This window comes from Chelonoidis abingdonii, chromosome 5 (assembly GCF_003597395.2).
Source record: "Chelonoidis abingdonii isolate Lonesome George chromosome 5, CheloAbing_2.0, whole genome shotgun sequence".
NCBI lineage: Eukaryota > Metazoa > Chordata > Testudines > Testudinidae > Chelonoidis > Chelonoidis abingdonii.
In genome coordinates this window covers 99,979,593-100,001,894 of record NC_133773.1, presented here as the reverse complement: position 1 = coordinate 100,001,894, position 22,302 = coordinate 99,979,593, and the positions used below count along the sequence as shown (strand labels likewise).

At 41.6% G+C, this 22,302-nt stretch overlaps 1 protein-coding gene and 1 long non-coding RNA gene across 8 annotated transcripts in view; one reads left to right on the top strand and one right to left on the bottom strand.

The window, feature by feature from the left end:
- The window catches only part of APBB2 (amyloid beta precursor protein binding family B member 2), a 322,611-nt gene that overhangs the window by 18,914 nt on the left and 281,395 nt on the right, over positions 1-22,302 (bottom strand). For all 7 annotated transcript variants that reach the window (XM_032776850.2, XM_032776854.2, XM_032776851.2 and 4 more), the window contains one exon: positions 2,251-2,365. In XM_032776850.2, the coding sequence (XP_032632741.1) occupies positions 2,251-2,365 (115 nt within the window). The remainder of the gene's footprint in view (positions 1-2,250; positions 2,366-22,302) is intronic.
- Positions 1-22,302, top strand: part of LOC142046898 (uncharacterized) — a 31,790-nt gene that overhangs the window by 2,642 nt on the left and 6,846 nt on the right. The gene's annotated exons all lie outside the window — the stretch shown is intronic.

Here is a 22,302-nt window from a genome sequence, read left to right as displayed (position 1 = left end):
ATTAGGGTGCAACAACTCAGTGTGAACTAACCCCCGTATAGACAAGACCTGAGTTAGCAGAATTAAACAAAAATTAAAAAATGAACGTTTCCCTTGCAAAGTTAGTCATGCATCTCACACAACTGGCAACCCTGTCGTCATTGCTACAGCCCAGCTGCAGAAATGCAGCAGGCATTTATTTACCTGAAGTTGCACCGTTTGGCTGCCAGAGAATGCAGCCAGACAACTCTTTCCCTGCTCTCTCTGCTGCAGCTAGAAACAAGGAGAGGTGATGGCTGGAGGAGAAAGTGGTGGGATCAGCAACTAAGATGAGGGGCTGATTACTAGTTCCAGCCTCTCTTAGCTCATCCTTGCTGTACCCAGTTGCACCAGGCTTGCCCTAGCACTAAGCCTCCAGCTCTCTGAACAGCTCCCTGCCCACCAGAGCCCAGGAACTACCTACTCCCCAGCAGCTCCTCAAGCACCCACCCTAGCCAGAACTGCCAAGTTTCGTACAGTTCCATGACCTACTTCTGCCACTGCTAACCTTAAGTTCACAGTTATATGAAGTCCTAGAGCTGAAGGTTAGAAGAGACTACTCGATCATCAAGTCTGACCTCCTCTATATCACAGGCCACCACCACCACCCAACACCCAGAGGAAGGTGAAAAAACCCCAAGGTCACTGTCAATCTGACCTGGGGGAAAATTCCTTCCGAACCCCATATAATGTAACCGTGGATGTTCTCATTTTTCCTATAGAAATGTCTAATTCTTTTTTAATCCCACCAAGATCTCTTTTAAACCTTTTATATAAACTCATGGAACTCATTGCCAGAAGACAATTTTAGCATTGTGGTAAAATAATTCCTTTAGCAGATTTTAATTTTTTAACTTCCAATTTCATTTGGATGCTTTTGCATTTTGCAGTAGGGCAAATAGATAATGTGGTTCACAGTACCTTTCCTATGCTAATCATTATGTGTACATCTATTTTAGCTTCTATAGTTATCACAGTTAGCACCCAGTTCCACAGGCTGGGACATGTGTGCCCCAATTTCCATTTGAGGTAACATTTTTAAATTTCCATACAAGTTGAAAATGGGCCCATAGTCTTTAAATTGCCAAGGACTAAACCAGTTTAGTTACAGATGACTTTTTCATCTCAACTGAGAGACACTAACCTATTGGAGCCATAGTGTATAAATTCTTTCCATCCTTCCTCACAAATGAGTCATTCCTTACATTGTACAACACAAAACAGGGCTTTAAATGTGCAATATGCAAATCAGCACACTAAATAATTTGCATAAAACATCACACAGAGCAGAACAAAATGTGTCTACTATATTTGCAGTGTTTGCAACTCAAAGACTGCAAAACTCAAAATAAATGAAAATTAAAAAAACAAACAAAACCCAGACAAACTGACCATAGAGAAAAAGGAAACAAACTTCATTGATTTTCATTCTCCAAACTGACAAAAATGTACAAAGCAAACACAAACATACTTCCAGACACAAAATGTAAACTGGATTTTAAAACTTAAAGTTTTAATAACCACAGGCACTGTTAGTGAGATAGGCAACTAAATATGTGTTTTATTTTGGAAGCATCCCTTTAAATAGTCTCATTTAAACAGAAGAAAAAACAAATCAAAAAAGATTTTTTTAAAGGGACACGATCAACTTGAAAACTAATGAAGTTTCAATAAGAGTTAAAAAATAGTCTCAGGTACTACACCTGTTTCAGTTCCCCTGCCAATTTTTATAGTTTTTCAGTCAGACTTTCCTATTTTTTTAAAGGTTTTACCACTGAAGGAAAGACCCACACAAACAGAGGGCACTGATTAATTGACCATTCAGGGGAACAGATAATTTGTCAAACTCACAATATAAACCAACTGATAACAAAGAAATGTTTATCTCTAAATCTCTTTCAGTTAAAGGATTCTCATGTATATTTCTTGAAACAAAAGTAGGTAAAAAAATTCAGAAAAAAAGCAATTTTTAAGTTAGTGTCATTAACAGATTTTTCAGGAATTAACAACTAGAACAATACCATTAAATCTAAAAAGGACTGTTTTATTTAGCCATGACACTATTCACCGTTCCTATTTGTTTGCAATAATGTCTATTACAAGTCTAGGGTTGTCAACTTTCTAATGGCACAAAACTGAACGGCCTTGCCCCACAAATTAGAGTGCTGATTATAGTAACGGTTCTAAGAATCATTCACGAGGTTAATGAATGAGTTGTTATAATCCACTTGCCTTAGAACAGATTTCGTGCAGACTTGTTGCGATGGCTTTCGCAGGTGTATCACATCGAAAGACGTGACATTTCAAAATCCTTGTGTCTTTGTCTCTTGCTACATAAGCAAAGTCTCTGTGCAGACAAAATTAATTAACACATTATAAATAAGAGCATCTAAAAAATACTAAGTTTGGCTTTAATTTAAGAAGCATATGTCTGAGTCGTCAGAGAACATAATCAGTGGTTCAGCCAAAACAGCTACATCAACAAATAGGCACTAACTTGACACCACTGCATATCCATGGAACACATTACCAACCAGTCTCTGATGCTTATTCTCTAAAGAGCTCATTGCAACTTTCAGACACTCAAAACTCATTGCGTTTATAACCCATAAATCCAACAGCAATTGTAAATGCACATGGAAATTTAAAGAATGAAGAAGAGGGGAAATGTGCTTTTCTGCAAAGATTCAAATTCAGCTTCTGAAATAATAGTAAATAAGACAAGCACTCAGCAAACTATCTGAAGAAAAGCTGTATTTCAAAGAATTAGAAAATGCTTAAAATATGCAGACAGGAATTAGAAATATGATTGCATAAGGGAGATGTGTGCCTGCTGAGCTTCACTCACATTAATTGACCTAAATTTCTGACCTTACTACTTTTTCAAACATTAAACAACTTTAAAGTAAATGCCCTGTAACAAAAAGATTGTTTGCCTAATACTAAGCACTCACACAGTACAGCATGGCTTCAGAGTGCTGAAGTTCTAATTCAGCCTCACAACCATCCTGTTGTGGCATTTCTGTATACCCATCTTACTGGTGGGAACCCTGAGGCCAGCTGGCCCTGCAGCTTAGGCAGACCATACAGTAGCAGGACTAAAGGGATGGCAGACACAAGTGGCAAAGCTTTAACTACCTTTCTCTGCAGCCTCTCACCCACCTTTTTTCCCCTCTCTCATCATGTGCTTCCCCCTCAGCACACAGTCACTAGCCTTTGCCACTTAGTCAACAGTCCCTCCCAACTGCAAACTTCTCTCCTGTGCCCTATCCCCAGGAGATTGGCTGACTAGAATTAGACAAGACACAGCAAGCTGACCTCCAATCATTCCATCAGTCTGCAGACACTCTTCAATGCCTTTTCCCTCAGAGGGAGGCTGATGACAAGTACTCCCACTCTGAACCTCCACCACTAAGAAGATGGACAAGGAGCCCCATATGGGAAAGTCTAATCCTTTTTTGTTAGTGCATAGAGTGGGCCAAATCTTTAGCTGATGTAAGTTAGTGAAGCTCCCTTCTGACCCAGTATCTCACAGATGAAACTGGACTAAAAACTCCAAATAGGTTGCATTCATCAGGCCGCAAGGTGAACTGAGGGAAAGGGGTATATTTAAGTACGCTACCTTTGAAAAATTATTAGCTATGGAAAAAATGAACTGATTATTACATAAAACCATCATGATTTTTATATCTTGTGAGGGGGCTGCACATTAATCAAGCCTGCTGGTGCAGCCCTTAAGGGTTTGTAGGCACCATGTTTGTAAGCATTTAGGGTCCCCCAGTCACCCAAACACCTTTATTAGCACTGGTTGGTACTGGAACAGTAAATATGTATTTCTAGACTTTCTGAAACTTTGGAGTGTTTTTTAAAACTACAACCTTCTAATTTCCCACCTTTCAAGCATTTTTGTTTTTTTACCTACAATTCCAGATATTTTGTATCTTGTTATAACAGCAACATTCTAGCAGTGCTGTTTTAAATGAATAGATATAGATTTACAACCGTAACTCTATTGTAGAGTTTCTGATTAGAAACAAAAAAACAAAAAACAAGGAGTCCTTGTGGCACCGTAGAGACTAACAAATTTATTTCGGCAGTCTCTAAGGTTCCACAAGGGCTCGACTAACAAGGCTACCACTCTGAAACCTGATTAGAAACAAACACTCTACCTCCCTCTCTTACCTTCTCCCCGCCTTATGTGAAAAAAGATCACTGGTAATGACTATGCCCCCAACACTGCAGAGACAATGGATCCCTGTATGCAGCTCATTGCAGGATTAGGGTCTACTCTAATGGAGTGCTGATTTAAAGGCTAAAATCTGTGTTTATATGAATTTAAAATATTATTGAAAGCCATCCGTTTTACCATTCCATGGCTTTTCTTTTTACTTCAATCAATACTATTCCTTTGAGGTCTTGTAAAGTAGTGAGGTATGAGCCCTCTTAACAAGCGTATCCTTGGAAGAGTATCCTATGTTTTCACTGGGTTGTTTACATAAATAAGGTCCTGATTCTGCAAACTGCTTTGCACAGCACCTAAGCAGAGCCCAACAGAAGTCAGCAGAGGTCTGCACAGGCTCAGGGTCCACCCATGTGGAGCAGTTTGCAGAATCAGGGCCAAGAAAGAGAATTAACTTCAAGGACTAGCACACGTATTCTCAAATACAGAACAGCTCTGTGTAGTGCCTTCTGCTATGAGTGAAGTTGGTCAGTTATCCGTTATTTTCTTATAAATAAAAAGGCAATACCTAAGATGAGACAAAGCCATTAAAGCAAATCCAAATCAGGGTTTCGAAAGCATGCTGTGAAATCCACGATTATAAAACAGCATTAGAAATTCTTGCACTCTGCTTGATAGCATTGGCAATATCCTGGCACATCAACACCATTCTAAACTATTGTCTTTTGCTTCACTGAACCACATCAGACAACGTACCTCAACTAACAAGCCAAGTTTTTTGGAGCATATTACACAAAAGCCTCTGCAGCCATATTTAATCTAGCCCTTTTGAGAAATTACTTGAGTTTTCATTCTGAATTGCAAAGATTTAAAACCTTAAAGAGATACCCCCACACTAAACAACAATAAAATGTATTTAGAAAGCACCTTTTCTTAGGGGGATGCTCAGGGCACTGCACTGTTCAAAACAGACTAAACTATTATAACAGCACAAGACAGACAAAACCAACGTTACAAAGACCAAAGAAAGGAGGGTGGTTATGGTTAAGCGGAAAACACCTCAGAAAAGTATTGTCTAACAGTGTTTCCCAAACTAAGGGTGCGACTTGTTCAGGGTAAGCCCCTAATGGGCTGGGCTGGTTTGTTTACCAGCAGGTTCGGCCGATCACAGCTTCCAGAGGCTGCGGTTTGCTGTTCTCGGCCAATGGGAGCTGCAGGAAGTGGCGTGGGCCGAGGGACGTGCTGGCCGCCACTTCCCACAGCCCCCATTGGCCTGGAGCGGCAAACCGTGGACACTGGGAGCTGCAATTGGCTGAACCTGCAGATGCGGCATGTAAATAAACTGGCCCAGCCCACCAGGGGCTTACTCTGAACAAGTCGCGCCCCTAGTTTGGGAACCACTGGTCTAACACCTTCCACTAGAAAAGATTATTGTGACTTTTCTTTCATAAGTATTAATACTGCCATTGTTTGCAGCAGACATATGATATCCTGCATGGAAAACCTCAGACTATAGATGTGCCTTTTCTTTGTCCCATGTCAGTTAATTTGGATTTAATAGAGTTGAAAAGTGTTAAAAATCACCATTCCCCCCACTACCACAAAATTCTGCCAGAAATCACCGAACATTTTAAAGAGACTGGCCCATGTTTCTGCCAAGGCAACAGCAGACACTCTGCTAGGAATGTTTCAGAGCTGCTAGAAGCTGTGGCTAGGGGAGGCAGGGCAATGTGAGAGAGCAGCACGCTAGACTTCTCCCAAAATCTCTTTTTCACATCTCAACCTGGCACATGATCCCAGTATTTCTGTCTCTCTCTCTGGCAGGAGGAAGAGAAGCCAGACTAGACTCCCCTCATCCTCTCCTGGACCCAGCACATGGCACCCACATTCCATCCCCATATTCTAGGATAAACACTCTACTCTCCTGTAGTCAGCTAATGTGGTTAGCTCTCTACCTCAGGTTGTAGCAATCTGTGCCGTAGGGTTTAAGGCTCAGAGTTCAAGCCCTGTGGATGATGTATGAAGGGGAGGATCATTACAGTTGCACATAACATAATTTGTTTTCACCTTTGTCCTTGAAAAACTCCTAGGCAAGGACATATAAAAAAACTACATTAACAGAACCTTATTTTGCTTGCAACATTCTCAATAGTTAGGAAATGCCAGAATTATGGTTGCCCATGCAATCTTAATTCAGCCTCCTTGTGAAAATGTACTGTGATTTTGATTACAGAATGATATACTGTTTTTCCCACAGGACCCCTGCCTCACTCAGTGCATAGACTGGGTACACAAGGAAGATGATTTAGGGTGGCACAGGCAACAGTAAATCTGGCATGTTCTAACTTCCCAGCGCTTGACTTTGCAACCTAAATAATGGCAATTTAACAAAGTTTTGTATGTAATACACGTATTCATAACAAGGCAGAACTAAATATATACAGTCAATGACAATCAGCAGCAAAAATTATTTAGTAAATATTTGATCAATTTCAACTTGTGAGGAGCCAAAAAAGCCTGCACTATGATGTTTCAGGGAATTGGGCCCAAGCCCAGCAAATGCTTCCACATATGCTTAATTTAAAGCACTTGAATAGTCCTATGTCTACAACAAGACTACTCACATCTGTAAAGGTAGATATATGCATAAGCCTTTTCAGGATCAGGTCTGCAAATCTGTCAGGATGGGGAGGATATCTTATCAATAAAATCCTTTCCCTCTCTTCAAAACCAGAGATACTGTATCATGCAGAAATCTGAAAACACCATCTGCTTCCAAATCATCAATCAAACTATCATCTTCCCATCTGACAAGTCACAGACTATAAGTCAACTTCAATAATTCATCAAGTCAACTAAATGTCTTAAGCAACATCCATCAGCACAGTCCTACAGCACAGTACACAATTCTGCAATACTGGCCTGCTCCCACAAGATGCCCAGGCTGCTAAGAATCCAACTTGATTCCCATGTAGCTAGGGTTCAAACCATTCTGTATTTCAAGGAAACAAACACACCCCTTCCTCTCTCTTTTGTACAAAAATGATCAAGGATTGGGATTGGTTACAAGCATTGTCTTTGGTGTGAGATCTAAGGTACAACTGACCTGGGTTAAGCGACTGGTCCTTAGGGACAGGGAATAACCTGAATATTATTGTGATTTTTGGTATAAAGGGGCCATCTGTCACAAAGCCAGGCTTGCCTAGGTTACAAGATAGACTGGAATACACAAGGGGCTGTCAGCTTAACACTGATCAGACCTAGCCCCATCAAATCCTATCCCACTAGGATACTCACATGCATAAAGCTAAGCATGTGCAGAAGTGTTTGCAGGGTTGAGGCTAGTGTTCCTGCTCCTGCTGCCACTGAAGTCAAAAGGAATTTTTCCATTAATATCAGTGGGACAGGAACAGGTCCCTATTTCAGTGTGAAAAATCTTTGAGGTTACAACAACTTTCATAAGCCCTTTACCTTTTCGGGCTTGGGCCTACAGTGGAGAAGCATCTCAGCAGCAGAACATAGTATTCAAAAATGTAACTGGATCCCGACAGAATCGTTTCCAGGATGATGCCAGTTATTCTGGGGTTTGCTGTAAAAAGGAACACTTCTCTTACCCTGCAATGAAATCTTCCATAATTTGTGCATGTATCCTATGCTCCATCTAATGGGAATTTACAGTACATATAAACTATTTCAAACAGAAGCCATAAAACAGACTGACCAGAATAATGGATGAGAATTTTTTTGTTTTGGCATAAGATTATAGCTTGGCTCTGCCGTAGAGTTGAAAATACAGTAGAATCCTCTTCATTAGGATGTCCTGTTGCTTGTTAAGGAAGAGACCTTTTTTTAAAAAATGGTACTAAATAAAAATGGGACAATAAAAAGGAATACTTCATCATTAGTTCAGTAAAGTTCTGTGTTAATTGACCGGAGCTTGCCTATTTAACCCCGGCTAAGCATCACTTCACCACTAAACATTAAGTGAATGTGATGACGCTAAATGGAATTTATGCTAACGCTACCCTGTTTGACTAGCAGTTGATATTAGACTAAAGCCCTGGGAGATATCCCAGTTACTCTGACCATGAAAGAATGGCACATATTGTATTACCTTTCCAATCTCAATTTTTACCTTTTGAACAATGTAGACATGTATTAGCTAATTTCTTTGGTGAAAATAAAGCTAACATTTAAGTCTGAAATAAGCAAAGATGGACTCTGATCAAAAACAAAACACACAGATTAAAAACAAATAGAAATATTTTCTTGCATCAGTGTAATTTTGATTTCCACAGTACTTATAGATTTATATTTTACAAACTGAAACAATAATCCTTGACACAGGAAAGTCTATCCTCTGGGCTGAGTAAGAAAATTATTTGAATTAAACAAGATAAATGATAGTCAGTGTCTAACTGTCCTCAAGTGTGGTCCATGTACCAGCGCTGGACTGTGCTTGTGGACTGCAGGGAGTTGGCTAGTAATATGGGGCTGCCTCTCCTTCTCCTTACCAGCTTGTACAAACCTCCAGGTTCTTCACTGCTAGGAGCTACTTGGAAACAAGGAAGAGAGCCAGCACCATGTGACCATCAGCCAGCACCTCCTATAGAGAATGTGAGGGCTGCAGCAGTGGTCACAGCAATGTAAGAGAAGGGGGAGATGCGAGGAGTCAAGAGCAACCACAGGGACTAAAACTATTAATGGAGTTAGAATTGACATCCACCATCAGAGAATGAAAGTCTGGGGGAAGAGAGGACCAAGTGGCTGGGAAGCATATGTAGGTGAGCAAAAGGAGCAAGAGGAACAGAACAGATGGGAAGGGCACTGAGATAAGAGAAAAAGAGACAAATAAAACAGTGACAAAACCATGCCTCTGCTACAACTTTTTCATGTCAGCAACTGCTGCAGTTGTCACATGGATGTTCAAATGGGAGAGGAGGGGATCCACAAGCAAATCTCTTTGGATGAATATGGTTAGAATATGAAAAAGGTCTGAAGTTCTGGATTAACATTTTAAACAGTATTTTGCCAGCACTGTCTCTTTACAGAGGTAGGGATTTCAAATCAGGATTAAGATGCTATTAAGAGGTAAACTGCTTACTGTCTTTACAGAATTGAAAACTATAACCACATGTAGTTCCTTTTGGGACACAGGGCCTGATTCAAGACCTATTGCAGTCAGTAGAAGTGTTTTATTTGCTTCAATGGGCTTTGTATTAGGCCAACACTGAGGAGCTTGCAAGGATGTGGAGAATTCTGTATAACAACAATTTTAAAGCAAAAAGCCAAAACAAACACTCTCCAACAATGAAATAACAATATCCATATCAGCATCAAAATCAGAGTTCTCGCATGGTTTGCTAAAGGATTTTTCATTTTCATTTTATCCATTACCTGAGGCTGCCACAGGGTGAGACAACCTCCCTCTCTCTGGAAAAAAAACAAACCAAACCAAGGAAAAAAACCCAAAACACACCACCAGCAAACCACTCAACTCCAAAACACATCCTATAATCTTTCCATCCGAGCTGGATTCTAAAATTTGCAAGATTGACAAAGAAGAAATCAGTTAGTTAGAGATTCTACATTTTTCTGTGCCAAAACACACAATTTTTTTCACTTTGGGCATTAGAGTATGTGCAATCCTTCTTTAGTACAGTAGTGTCTTTAATTTTTCAGGTTTCAAATGAATTTTGATTTGTGTCTCAGATCCATCAGGCCAACAACCACATTCTGTTGTGCACCTGCACTTTCCTACAGTTTTCTAATTGTAATCCAGTACAGAATGCTTGTCCATCTTAACATGATCATGCAAGTTGAGAGTAGGGTGGCCAGGTATTCGGTTTTCAACAGGAACACCCAGTCGAAAAGGGATCCTGGCGGCTCTGGTCAGCACAGTCTGGTTGGCACTGACACGCAGTGGAACTGGCAGGCTCCCTGCTAGCCTCCGTGCTGCATGGCTCCCAGAAGCAGTGGCATGTCCCCCCGCGGGCTCCTACACATAGAGGCAGGCAGGGGCTCCACCCACTGGCCCCGCCCTTGCAACTCCCATTGGTCAGGAAACACAGCCAATGGGAAGTGTGGGGGCAGTGCCTATGGATGGGGCAGTCCGCAGAGTCGGAGACAGAACATGTAGGAGTCGGAGGGGGAACATGCCTCTGCTTCTGGGAACTGCTTGATGTAAGTGCTGCCTGGAGCCTGCACCCCTGAGCCACCACCCCCATGCTCCACCCCCTGCCTCAGCCCTAGTCCCCCTCCCGTGCTCTGAACCCCTCAAGTCCCAGCCCAGAGCACTCTCCTGCACCCCAAAACCCTCATCACCAGAGCCCGCACCCGGAGCCCTCATCTCCCGCCCCACACCCCAACTTAAAAATTTGTTTCTTTTTAGAATAATGTCAGTTACTTGTATGCAGTTAAAGAATTCTCCTCGCGTGATCTAGCACTGAAGGCAATCCACTTGCCTTTTTAATACATTCATGCTTATAGCTTGTATTGCTAATTATCCTGTACTGGAAGCCTCTGAATTTCTCTCCAATTGCTTTTTTAGGTCACATACTAATTCTCGAGTAGTTTCCGTGGGCATTGTTTATTTGGCCACTTCGACTGGGAACGTGAATCCTAACAATTGTAATCTGGCAACCTTATATGTGAGGTTCTTACAGTGAAAGAAAGCCCCAGCCTTTCTATTATTAGTTGATATCTCAGAGATCATTCCCATCCTTTCAAAATATTTAATTTTTAACCCCTCCTTCTGCCTCCCCATACCTGACACCTCTGTGACATTCAGATCTTTAGGACCTTAGGCTACAAGTCATGCTCCAATCTGAAAATATTTCTATGCTTCCAGGGTTTTAATTCCCAATTTCCTGTACGTGCTATCATCTTCTCAAAGTTCTAAGTGCCCCCATGTATTTTCCATATAACTATGTCTCCATGTCATAGACACCACCCTTCCAACAGAGAATTAGACAGGATTCTCTTCAGACTTAGCACTTCATCTTGATTAGGCAGAGGGATGGCTATTAAGCATAATGACTCACTCACCCTTTCCTCACATTCTGTGGTGGGTCTCTCTATCTCTCACCAGAAACACCATCCTGGAGCTGAGAAACCTCCCCAATAGAAAGTTTTGCCAAAAATCAACCCTTTCCTGGAAAAGTTTCGGTTTAGACAAACTGGCATTTTCTGACGAAAACCATTTAGTCAAGAATTCCCGACTGGCTCTAGTTAGGGGGCAGGAACTGTATGACGAGTCAGGAAGAGAGTGTTAGCACAGGGCTTCCATTTCAAATTTGGATTTTCAGTGGCTTTTTTTTTCTGGACAGAGGTAGAGGATTTGGGTCAGATCCTTAGCTAATGGAAATTGGCACAGCCCCATTCAGCTCAGTGGAGTTTCACCAATTTACACCAGCTGAGGTTCTGACCCTTGACATTTGATTAGCATGAACCTGCACCCTGCAGTTCTTTTAGAGAAGAAGTCCCATCTTAATTCAGAAAGTTTATTAAATGTATATGGGGATTCAACTACTTACTCAGCTCTAGAGGTGCTCTCTCCAAGGCTAAGGTACATGGATGAGACAGCATGGGAAAGACCATACTGCTGCTACTCACACTGTGCAGCATCACAGGTTACTCTCCAGGTTAGTCAGTTTTCATAATTACTAAATTCATATAAAATATATCAGCACACCTTTAAATCTTTGAACAGCTTCTTTGATGCCAATCATGTAACTTGGATAAACAGTTTCTATAGTAAATTAATATTTAGATATTTTAGACAACAATTCTACGTTCATAGATACTAGTGAAAGATGCAAGCCTTTGTGAGGAATATTGAAATAACTGATAAAGAAATCAAATTGAGATGCTCAAAGCTCAACTGCACATTTAACTGAAGATGGCATCAAATACTAGAACAGTGTCTTCATTGAGATTTGCCTTATTAAGCAGTTGGGAGTGATAGTTCCCTTTGTTCTTTATTATTCAGACAGAAAAAGTAATCATAGTATGTTCACAACCAGAGAAGCAGATCACAGAACACTTTTGTTAATGTTAGCCTAGAATGAGCATCACTTCTTACATGCATGAAATGTATATTAGCTTGCAAAGCCATAATCACCAAGAAAGTTCAAACATTTCCCTAGGCCAGTGCTTTCTAAAGAATTGATTAAAAACCAGTCAAGCTTGTAAAGTAGTCTCATTATATTCCTAGAAGCAAACCCAGGGAACTGTCCACGTCTCTAAACTATCTCCCTTCCATCCTGTTCCAATGCCAGGGCTTTTCTATCTAGAAGAACAAACAAAATTGGACTGAGGCCAAAACCTAATTCTGACTTGCGGAGCACAATTTTACCAGTAAGAAACTGCTGCCTGACCGTAGCCCTTGAGCTGCAAAGCAAATGGTAACAATATAGTAGAATAGTACTGTATGTGTTCCAATACAACAGAAAGTGTTGTAGAGAATCTTAAATAATAACTTTCCACAACATGCAGATAAAAAAAATGCATACATGACAGTTTATATAACTTGAAGGACAACCCACCATCCCAAACACTGAATGAAGAGAATAATTTCAGTGTTGCCAACTCTCATGATATTTTTGTTTTTCTTAAACTGCTCGCTCTTGGAGTCATGTAATTATGTGAGAATCTGAGCTTTTATTTAATAAAAGAAGTTTCTAGTCCTCATGGCCACAGAGAAGAGCTGGAAAATGTGAACCCTAAATTCTCAAACATCAGAAGGCACGTATGTAAAAAGAATCCTGATTTCCCCCTGAAATCTCATGATTTATAGCTAGTCACATGATTTTTGAATGCATGGGGTTGGCAATACTGTCATTACTGGATTAAAAATATGATCAGGTACAGGATTAGTTTACTTCACTACAGGTCAGCTTTTGTAAGACAATGACAACTGATCCTGGCACTGTTTGGTGAGTGCTTGGCAGATAAACATGGAGAATGATGGAGAAATGAAAATCATTTACCTCTCTCTGAATCCAGGAAAGCATGAAGAAACAGAGCAGAAAGAGCAAGTTAGAAAGCATTCACACAGACAAAAGTCCAGCATACAATGAGACAGAACTGTTGACAGCAGTACTGTACATTTAACATTCAATATTCCTTTCCTGCTTAGCTTACCTAGGTGTACTGCCACTATTTCCTTTCAGCAGTTAGTTTGGCTGAATCCTGTGGTGCTCAAATTTGTATTTTTGGAAACATACAATGAAGCCAAAAGGCATCAGCTGAATTTAGAGAGGCAGCACAGGCATATCAACATCGGGAGGTAATCAAGCTTAAAATATCACATACAAATATGGGAAGCAGTATGCAGTAAGCACACATGAAAAAGTTATGCAAACCTTTTGTGTTTCCATAAGGAGCTGCTATTTAAACAGACAGCAACAAACCAATCACATGTTTTAAAAACATGCCTTACACACTGTTACTGTTAAACCCTTGATTGCCCAAACTGAAAGAGTTTGTAAGTCTGCTTTCATTTTCTGGGTTGAAAGTGTTTTTTTAAGCTGAAGTCAAATTAAGCCTTCTTCATCTGTGGGATTTTCAAGAGCTCTTGTGATTTAGGAGCACAAGTATCATTGAAAATCCAAGTCACCTGGGCTTGGTTGAAAATTACACCCTCTAAGACATCCATGGCTGAATTCTGCCCTAACTTGCCCCTGTGAAATCCTGTAGAAGCCAACTAGTGTAAATCAGCATAGATTTTAGCTTCAAAGCTGTTTTAACAAATACTAAACTAAAGTGATTTAACCCAAGCTGTTTTTTTTATTTCCCAAATGCAGTCCAATAGCTCTCAACAAGTGGGGGGGCTGGGGAGAAGGGAAGGGAAAGAGGGAAGGCAGAAGCAGATGAAACGTAGCTAGCTCACTCTTTCATTGGTCGTTGCCCTTCACCCCTCACTAGATTTTCCAGGATCCACCTAGAAAGCTGCCACTGCTGAGGGCCACAGCCACCCTAGAGCTGCTGGCACTTGGTAGCACTGCTATTGAATCCCACGCTGCTCAGAACATCCATAATTGCTATTGTATTCCAGTGCCTCTTCCAGACCTGCACTGATGCTGGAGCTGATGACTGCAAGCCACTGGAGCTACCTCCAACAGTGGGTCTTCAATGGAAAAAGATGCATTCTTAACTCATGTTAGCTAATGTGGTAATGAACATGGGGTAAAAGCTCAGTGAAAGACAAGGCAGTTTGTAGTTTTAACACACATTACCAGGTTGAGGTTAAGACTATGGGGGAGCCTCGCGTTTACCTTGGCCTGCCAAATGTTAAAAACTTGCAAAACTGACAGCCCAACATTCTCTTCAATCACCTCCCTCAAGTTATTTCCCTGTCATTACAGGATCCTGCAGCCCAGGCAATCTCCCATCAGTACTTAACGAAGCTACATGCCTGAGGCCAATGTCCACAAGGGCTTGTCTTCACAACGGTTCTACTCAGATTTTTATTCATTACGCTGACACTTGGGTCACTGGGGATGCCCTGAGGAACTGTGGCCATGGTCCTCCTTCACTATGCCAGGACTGTGTGCTTCCTAGGCTCTTTCCATGATCAGAAGAGAAAAAATATGGAGTGGGAAACTGCAGATAAGTACACACTGCTATACAGGAAAGCTCCATTCCTCTAAGCCAAATGATTGCTGTATGAGAAAAACACCAGATATTGCCCAAGACCAGGGGTTCTCAAACTTTATTGCACCACAACCTCTTCTGACAACAAAAATTACTGCACAACCCCAGGAGGGGGGAACAGAAGCCTGAGCCCAACTGCCGTGGGTGGGGGGGAAGGAGGGGACAAAGCCTGAGCCCCACCGCTTGGGGTGGGGGTAGGGAGTGGGGACAAAGCTGAACCCCAAGGGCTTCAGCTCCAGGCAGGGGGCCTGTAACCTGAGCTCCACTGCCCAGGGCTGAAGCCTGAGCCCCGCTGCAAAGGGCTCAAACTGTTGACCTTCTCCTTTGGGTCTGGGCGGCAGGGCTTGGGCTTCAGCCCTGGGCCCCAGCAAGTCTAAGCCAGCCCTGGTGACTCCATTAAAATGGGGTTGCGACCCACTTTGGGGTCCTGACCCATAGTTTGAGAATGCTGCCCAAGGCAGTTACCAGTGAGCTGACTGCATTTAGAACCTAGATTAGCCATGTGTGCATTGCCTCTAAGGATGTAATGAATAATGTCACTAGAATGAGAGCTCTCATCTGTTGTCTTTGATTACAAAGGTGCCAAAGATGTGGGGTCTAAAGGACAATCAACTGTTGATTACATTTGCTCACCCTGTTCCCAGTGTTAAGACACTCTTGATTCCACTCTCCTGCCCAAAGACTAGATCTCCTCTCATTCTCGCCCCCAAAAGGGTGGAACTCATTCAAGGAAGGGAAACTGATCTCCATGGAGCATATGAGTGAGGTTCATGTACAATGTAAAACTGCAGCGATAGAATGAACGTAGGGCTCAGCGTGATTTCAGGTTCTATCCTACTGGAAAACAAGGGGCACTTCCAGAGGTGAAGAGGAAAACATGTTTCACACATCAAGGGCTGGGTAAGAAAGAAGAGAAATGAAAATGAATTTATGATTTTCAGAGGGGCCTGCATATTCATTTTAGGCCAGGGTTTAGGTTAGGACTGTGGATGCCTAACTCAACGTACGAGTACAAATCAGATATTTGCACGTATGCATATTAAGATAGAGGTTTACTATTTAGATGCCATTTTGCCACTTTCCCTCTAAATTGGTGCCTCTCTTTTTCTTCAGCATTATCTGTGGTAATACTCTATTGTATTCATTAGACATATGGTCAAATGTAGGCCATGCTTACAGGATGAGAGACGCTATCCCAAGAAGCAGTGACTCTGACAAAGACTTGGGGGTAACAGTGGGTAATCAAATGAACATGAGCTCCTAGCACAGTGCTGTGGCCAAAAACACTAATGCAATCCTTGGATGTATAAATAGAATAATATCAAGTAGGAGCTGAGAAGTTATAGTACCTCTATATGTAACACTGAGGTAGCTGAATGCAAAATAGAAACAATCTTCCTGATAGTTTCACGAAGTGTCAGTGTGAAGCAGGGAGAAATAAGTCATCATTTTTCAGATAACCAACTATGATGTTAAAGGTAGCTGTGGAAGGACACGTGAACTTCTGCAACATGCTTTAGGACTGTGTTTCGTCTTACCACTTTCTCAATGAGATTTGAGTAGTGTGCTTAACATCCATACAACAGAAATTTAGGACAAATGCACCTGAGGAGTTTGCACCTTCTTTTCATTTCATTATTACTATCTGAGGAAGTGGCAAAGACCTTCTTGTCATACTTTCCTGACTTCTTGGATGGGATAATCAGCAACTGGAACAGAATAGTTTGCAGTTTCTTTTCACGTGTAGAATTGATAGCATTAAGCACAAATGCATTTCCCCCCATATGCAAACTTGTAGTCATTATTAGGTCATTTTTCTTCTGTTTCTTCACTCACAGCATTCACTTGTGAACCTAGAAGTTTAAATCTGCCTGGAGGAACATATCCAGGCTTTATTCTTTAAATTGTTGTTTATATGTTACATGGAGGGCAAAACTGTCAGTATAAAAAGAAGGTTGCAACTTTTTATTAAATTCCAGTCTTCGTCTCAGTTGCTTTTAAAGCATAATCAGAAATTGATCTCTGCCCTATTTTCCATATTGAAGATAAACAGATTGCCCTTGAATGAAGCACATGTTGAAGAGCTGCTACAAAGTTCGATACAGGGATTTAAATGATCCTTGTGGTTGTATTTTGATGACGACGTCATTGAAAAATGTTTCATTTCCAGGATCACCAGATTCAGTGTTATGTCCTTCAATATCAACAGACAGCAGCGTCCAACCTGTGGCACTGGGACTTACTTGGCCCTTGAGGTGCTACATTGTGGCCACTGAGGACGATGAAGTCAAGAAGAAAATCTGTATTTGATTATGAATGGAAAATACGTTCCCTGAGCTGCACGCTGCAATTTTAAAATGGAAGGGTTTGAATCAACCCCATTGTTATGGGGAGGACATTCTAGGAGCATCTCAGTAGGATCCAGAAGTGACTCCTCTTCAACATCCAACAGCAGTGGTTTCCATCCACTAGCCCTATCCCTCTCTCCAATCATCAGTGATTCCTCCCATTCCTTTTCCCCGTCTACACAGTGCTATAATTTATTGATTGTTTCCCACTGGCTTTACACACATCACAGGAACCTCATTGTGCTCATCAAAACTCCTTTAACAACACAGAGATTTGAATTAACTCCTAATATTTCTAATATTAAAAAATGACTTCCAACTATATACAATGACTATGGTAATAGTTCAGTGACCCAGAATTTCAAAATTTGAAAGAAAAAAAATAATATCTATTCTCTCCAAGAGTTTAATCTATCAGCGAAGAAAAATAATGCACATTTCATCTGAAAAATAATCAATATGTTTCTAATCAAAAATGTGAAAGGGAAAAATGCTTATGATTCTGAATTTTCTGTGAATTACCCCTAATTTTAATTTCATTTGAAAGGTGCACTCAAGTTGTGTCTCAGACCCAAAATTTAGATCATTTTCCATTTTAAATAACACATAGGAAAAAAAAACAAAGAAAAAGGTGCCTCTTGGATAGAGCAAAATTTAAACATTCTTAAGGTAATTGGATGCAAAATTTTTGATCTGCTGGTATGTAAGTCCTTGAAACTGAATCTGTTAATTCTTCTACCATTATGCAACATGAAATTTCACATGATATTTTAACAAGATAATACCACTGAAGCAGAAAGCATGGAAGGGAAAGAAAAAAGGTATCCCTCTACCTTGATATAACACTGTCCTCAGGAGGCAAAAAATCTTACCGCGTTATAGGTGAAACTGTGTTACATCCAACTTGCTTTGATCCAATGGAGTGTGCAGCCCCGCCCTCCTGGAGCACTGCTTTACCGCATTATATCTGAATTCGTGTTATATCAGGTCACGTTATATCGAGGTTGAGGTGTACAAGGAAAGCCAGTAAAGGGTGGCAAAAACAATAGGTTGTTTAATTTCTTTCAGCCAACAATAAATGAGTGGGATTCGCATCATGGAACTCTCTAAAATGGTAAAGTACAAACAAGTCAAGGGGGACCAAGTCTCATTTTAATCACTAGAATTCCTTATTATAGTTTTCAAATGAATCCTATGTGTCTGTGCAGAGACAGAGCACATCTTGTAGCCTACAAATTAATTCACACACAAAAGACTGTATCTGCCTATGTGTTTCTTTCACATTTGGATAGCTCAGATATGGCTGAATGAATTCTCTTTAAAATTTTCAGAAAAATTCACCCCAAAGCTAAAAGCAAACATGTTAAGCTCCAGTTCAAATGGCCGATTCCACAGAAGGTTGTAAGTGTTTGAAATCAGATGTTTAGAATGAACTGATCAGCTCAACTTTAGCTATGATGCTATAAGAGCAGTTGTGAAGAATCTTGAATGTAGTATTCTATGTACAGTGTATTCCCAATTAACTGAATAGCATGGGGGATACAGATTTTATTCAAGTAATCATGAATTCAGCTAACAGAGGACAGGAATCATTCAGCAGCAGGATGGGCTTCCCCCTGGCTGGGAGTGATGAGCAAAGACCTCTGGCCAGGACTGCCAGGAGGAGGATGAGCTCCCAGCCAGGGGGAAGCCCATCCTGCTGCTGAATGATTCCTTCCTAGCACCTTGCACCTGCAGAGATCGGGACGGGTGTCACTGGCCCTCTGCAGCTGCACTGCCACAGTTCCGCTCACTCACTCCCCTGACAGAGGGGCTGCAGAGGGTTCCCTGCACTGCTGCTAGAGCCATTCAGCAGCACAGTAGCCACCTCCTCCTCCTCCTTGCAGTCCACACCAGGGATCTCTACTCTAATATCCGAATCTCTGCATTATCCCTTCCTTGTCCTCCAGCATGAGATAAATGAGGGACAAGGAAGGTACTGGGATAATGTCGAGGATCGGATAATAGGGTTTCAGATAAACAGGCATATACTGTATTCCATACAGAGGGGATTGACTTTAAAAAGGAGCAAATCATGCCCTCCCACAAACATACCCATGGGAGGGTGAGAAGAGATCCAAGAAACTCTGCAAGGATCCCTGTGCAGAATTTCTGACACCTCATACTCTTGAGGGAAGAGATTAAGGGACTCACTGAGGAGGCAGAAGCTGCACACTGCTAACCCTGCAGATCTCTAGGGAAAGGACCATCCTGCTCAGAGAAAGATACTTAGAGTTACTGCTTCCCTCTGGAGAAGCTGAGCTGTCATTGGCAGTAACCGCCAGAAGCTGTTTTCAAGCAGCATTACGTCTCAATTGGATTTCAGATCAAAATCTGAAAAGCCCTCAGAGGATAACGCCACTGAGGCTCCACCCCTTCGTATTCCAGTCGTAAAACCTATGGAATTCTGACCCTGTGGAACTCATACTGGGGACCAAGGAGGGAGTAAAGGTGAGAGAGGTGGAGTGGAGGAAGAATGATACTGTTGACGTAGAATCTTCTCCCAGTAGAGGTCCTCCATGGAACATGAGCAGAAGCAGAAAAGATGACTGAATGGCATTGATGTTATTTTTCCTCGATTTTGTAACTCAATTCTTATAAAAGGGGATTGATGTAAAACTACTTCTGATCACAGCTATAAAATATCCAACTCAGAGATCAAGCCTAAGCATTATGTAGCTATGGAGGTTGGCAACCTGAGAGTAAAGGAACTAATTGTAGTGGCAAAAGACAAACTCTAACATGGTTTGCGACAGCTCTGGGGAGGCAAAGGCATCAATGAGAGGACTTGGGGCAAGATGGAGAAATAAATAGGTTAGCAGGCAGGATTGTGAGGAAAATCATTAGTGAGAGAAGGGAAGAACAATTTAAGAAGAAATGACAGAAATACTGTATTCCATATTACTTACTGGTTGGGTTTTAAGTGCCTGATCCTACAAACCTTATGGACAAAGTCAGTGGGAGTTTTGCTTGCTAAGGATTGCAGGATCAGTCTATAGAGAGTGCTATTAATACCAATAAGCTAGCAAGAAAGTGGTTAAAATATTAATTTATGTTTTGCTCTAAATCCTCTTTTGGCTCCTCCAGATATTAAGGATATTTATCAAATCTACACTGTATCTCAAATGACTGTGCTGCTAATAAACTGAAAAGTGATAAGGGTAAACTACTAAAAGAACTATTCATTTTTCATATAAATTTTCAAAATGACTTCCCCTTTCCCTTCCCCCCCAAAAATTCAAAACGGGCTGTTTCTCAATAATTTGTTTTTTAAGGTAGGAAACACATTCATTTTTTAAAATAAATCACGATACCACACGTAATGTGTCAGCTACATTTGGATGCACAATTAGATGACTAAGCACAGTTAGAAAAGGTGAATATGGCAACAGCATTCTTAAAAAGATAACCAAACCCTAGACTCACCTAAGTGCTTTTGTTCTCCCGCTTAACAATAATTGTTAATTACTGTCAGTTGTTGACGTCTTTTATTGCAGGTTGCATGTCCATTTACATACACATTTGCTTTTAAAATAATACACATATAGGGAACACAAACAGTTCTTTGCTAACTACTTTGACAGAAATATCAGGACAAGCTGATAGCTTCCTGCATAGCATCTGAGGGAGAAAAGTGTTTTTTCTGTATAATGAAGTTCAATTATGCAGGCTTCTTTGCTAAAGCAAAGGAGATTGAATAAAGAATATGCTAGCTCATTAGATTATCAGTAAATTAAATACACTGAAAATAAGACCATACCTTCTCATTGTCTTTTGTGCAGAACACCTATAGATCCATGGCAGATCATGGCCCTAATTATGTTTAACTAACCCTTTAAATATCTCTGGTTCTATATTTATTCTTACATTTTTACTACCCTTCCTACCATCTGGTCTTTACACATAGTAGACAAAGACAATCCATGGTAAAATGTGAGACTATGATGCTGCATAGTATTAACTACACTGCAAAAACCGGACACTATTATGTACAGTAACATCTTTGATTAAATAAAGATTTAGGCATCAAACTTCCGTCTCCTTGCCCAGCCTTTAACCAAGCCATAACGCTTTACAGAGGCTCCTTATAATCTCTTTGAAGTTCTCACACAATGACATTAAAAAGACTACTATCTTCTACTACACTGTATAAATAAAAAAGACCTAACACTTGATAATTTCCAGCAGTGTGTGAATTCAGACAACACTTACAGCTCATTATACCCTCTTCTTCCTCCTCAACCTTTCCACTCTTACTAACTTCTGTCATCTTCTGAGTAGTGGGCCCAGTGATACGTACCCCCATCTAGACTGTGGCTGACTGCCTCCCCTTCCCCTCCTCAATCTTCTGTCTTCAAGGAGATTGAGAAGTAACCTTGCTGCCCCCCAATCCCTGGAATGTATAGCCTGACAGCCCTCCTTCAAAACAACAGCAGGATCTTGCCCTGCTTCCTCAGCCTTTAAATTCAGGGGTAAGGCTTTGTCTACACTTACAGTTTTGCAGCGCTGGCAGTTACAGCTGTGGTCGTACAGCTGTGTACGGCCAGCACGGCAGTGTGTCCACACTGACAGCGACCAGCGCTGCAGTGTGTCCACACTTGCACCAGTTGCAGCGCTGTTGTGAGTGGTGCATTGTGGGCAGCTATCCCACAGAGCACCTCGTCCCAATTTGCTGCTGGGGGTTGTGGGAAGGGGACGGAAGGGTGCGGGTCATTCCGCTTCCTGTTCCAACGACGTGCGGTGCCAGGGAATCGACCCGCGCCTAAGAGGGCCCGCACCTTAGGCACCTTTTAATTTTTTTTTTTTTTTTAAACTACCCTGTCCCCAGCTGCGGTCTGCTCATGGTCCCGCTCCTTTGAGTGAAGCGCGCGGGAGCACGGCAGGCCCGCTCTCCCAGCCTGAGCTCCAGCGCGGCTGCGGGGCTTGCGGCGCTCGGTCGGGCTCGCCAGGAGAGGTGTGGCGGCGGGGCTCTGTCGCGCTCCGGCCAGGAGAGCGAGTCGCGGAGCTTTGCCGTGCTCTGACCGGGGCCCCAGCTGGGAGGAGCGAATCGCGGAGCTTGCC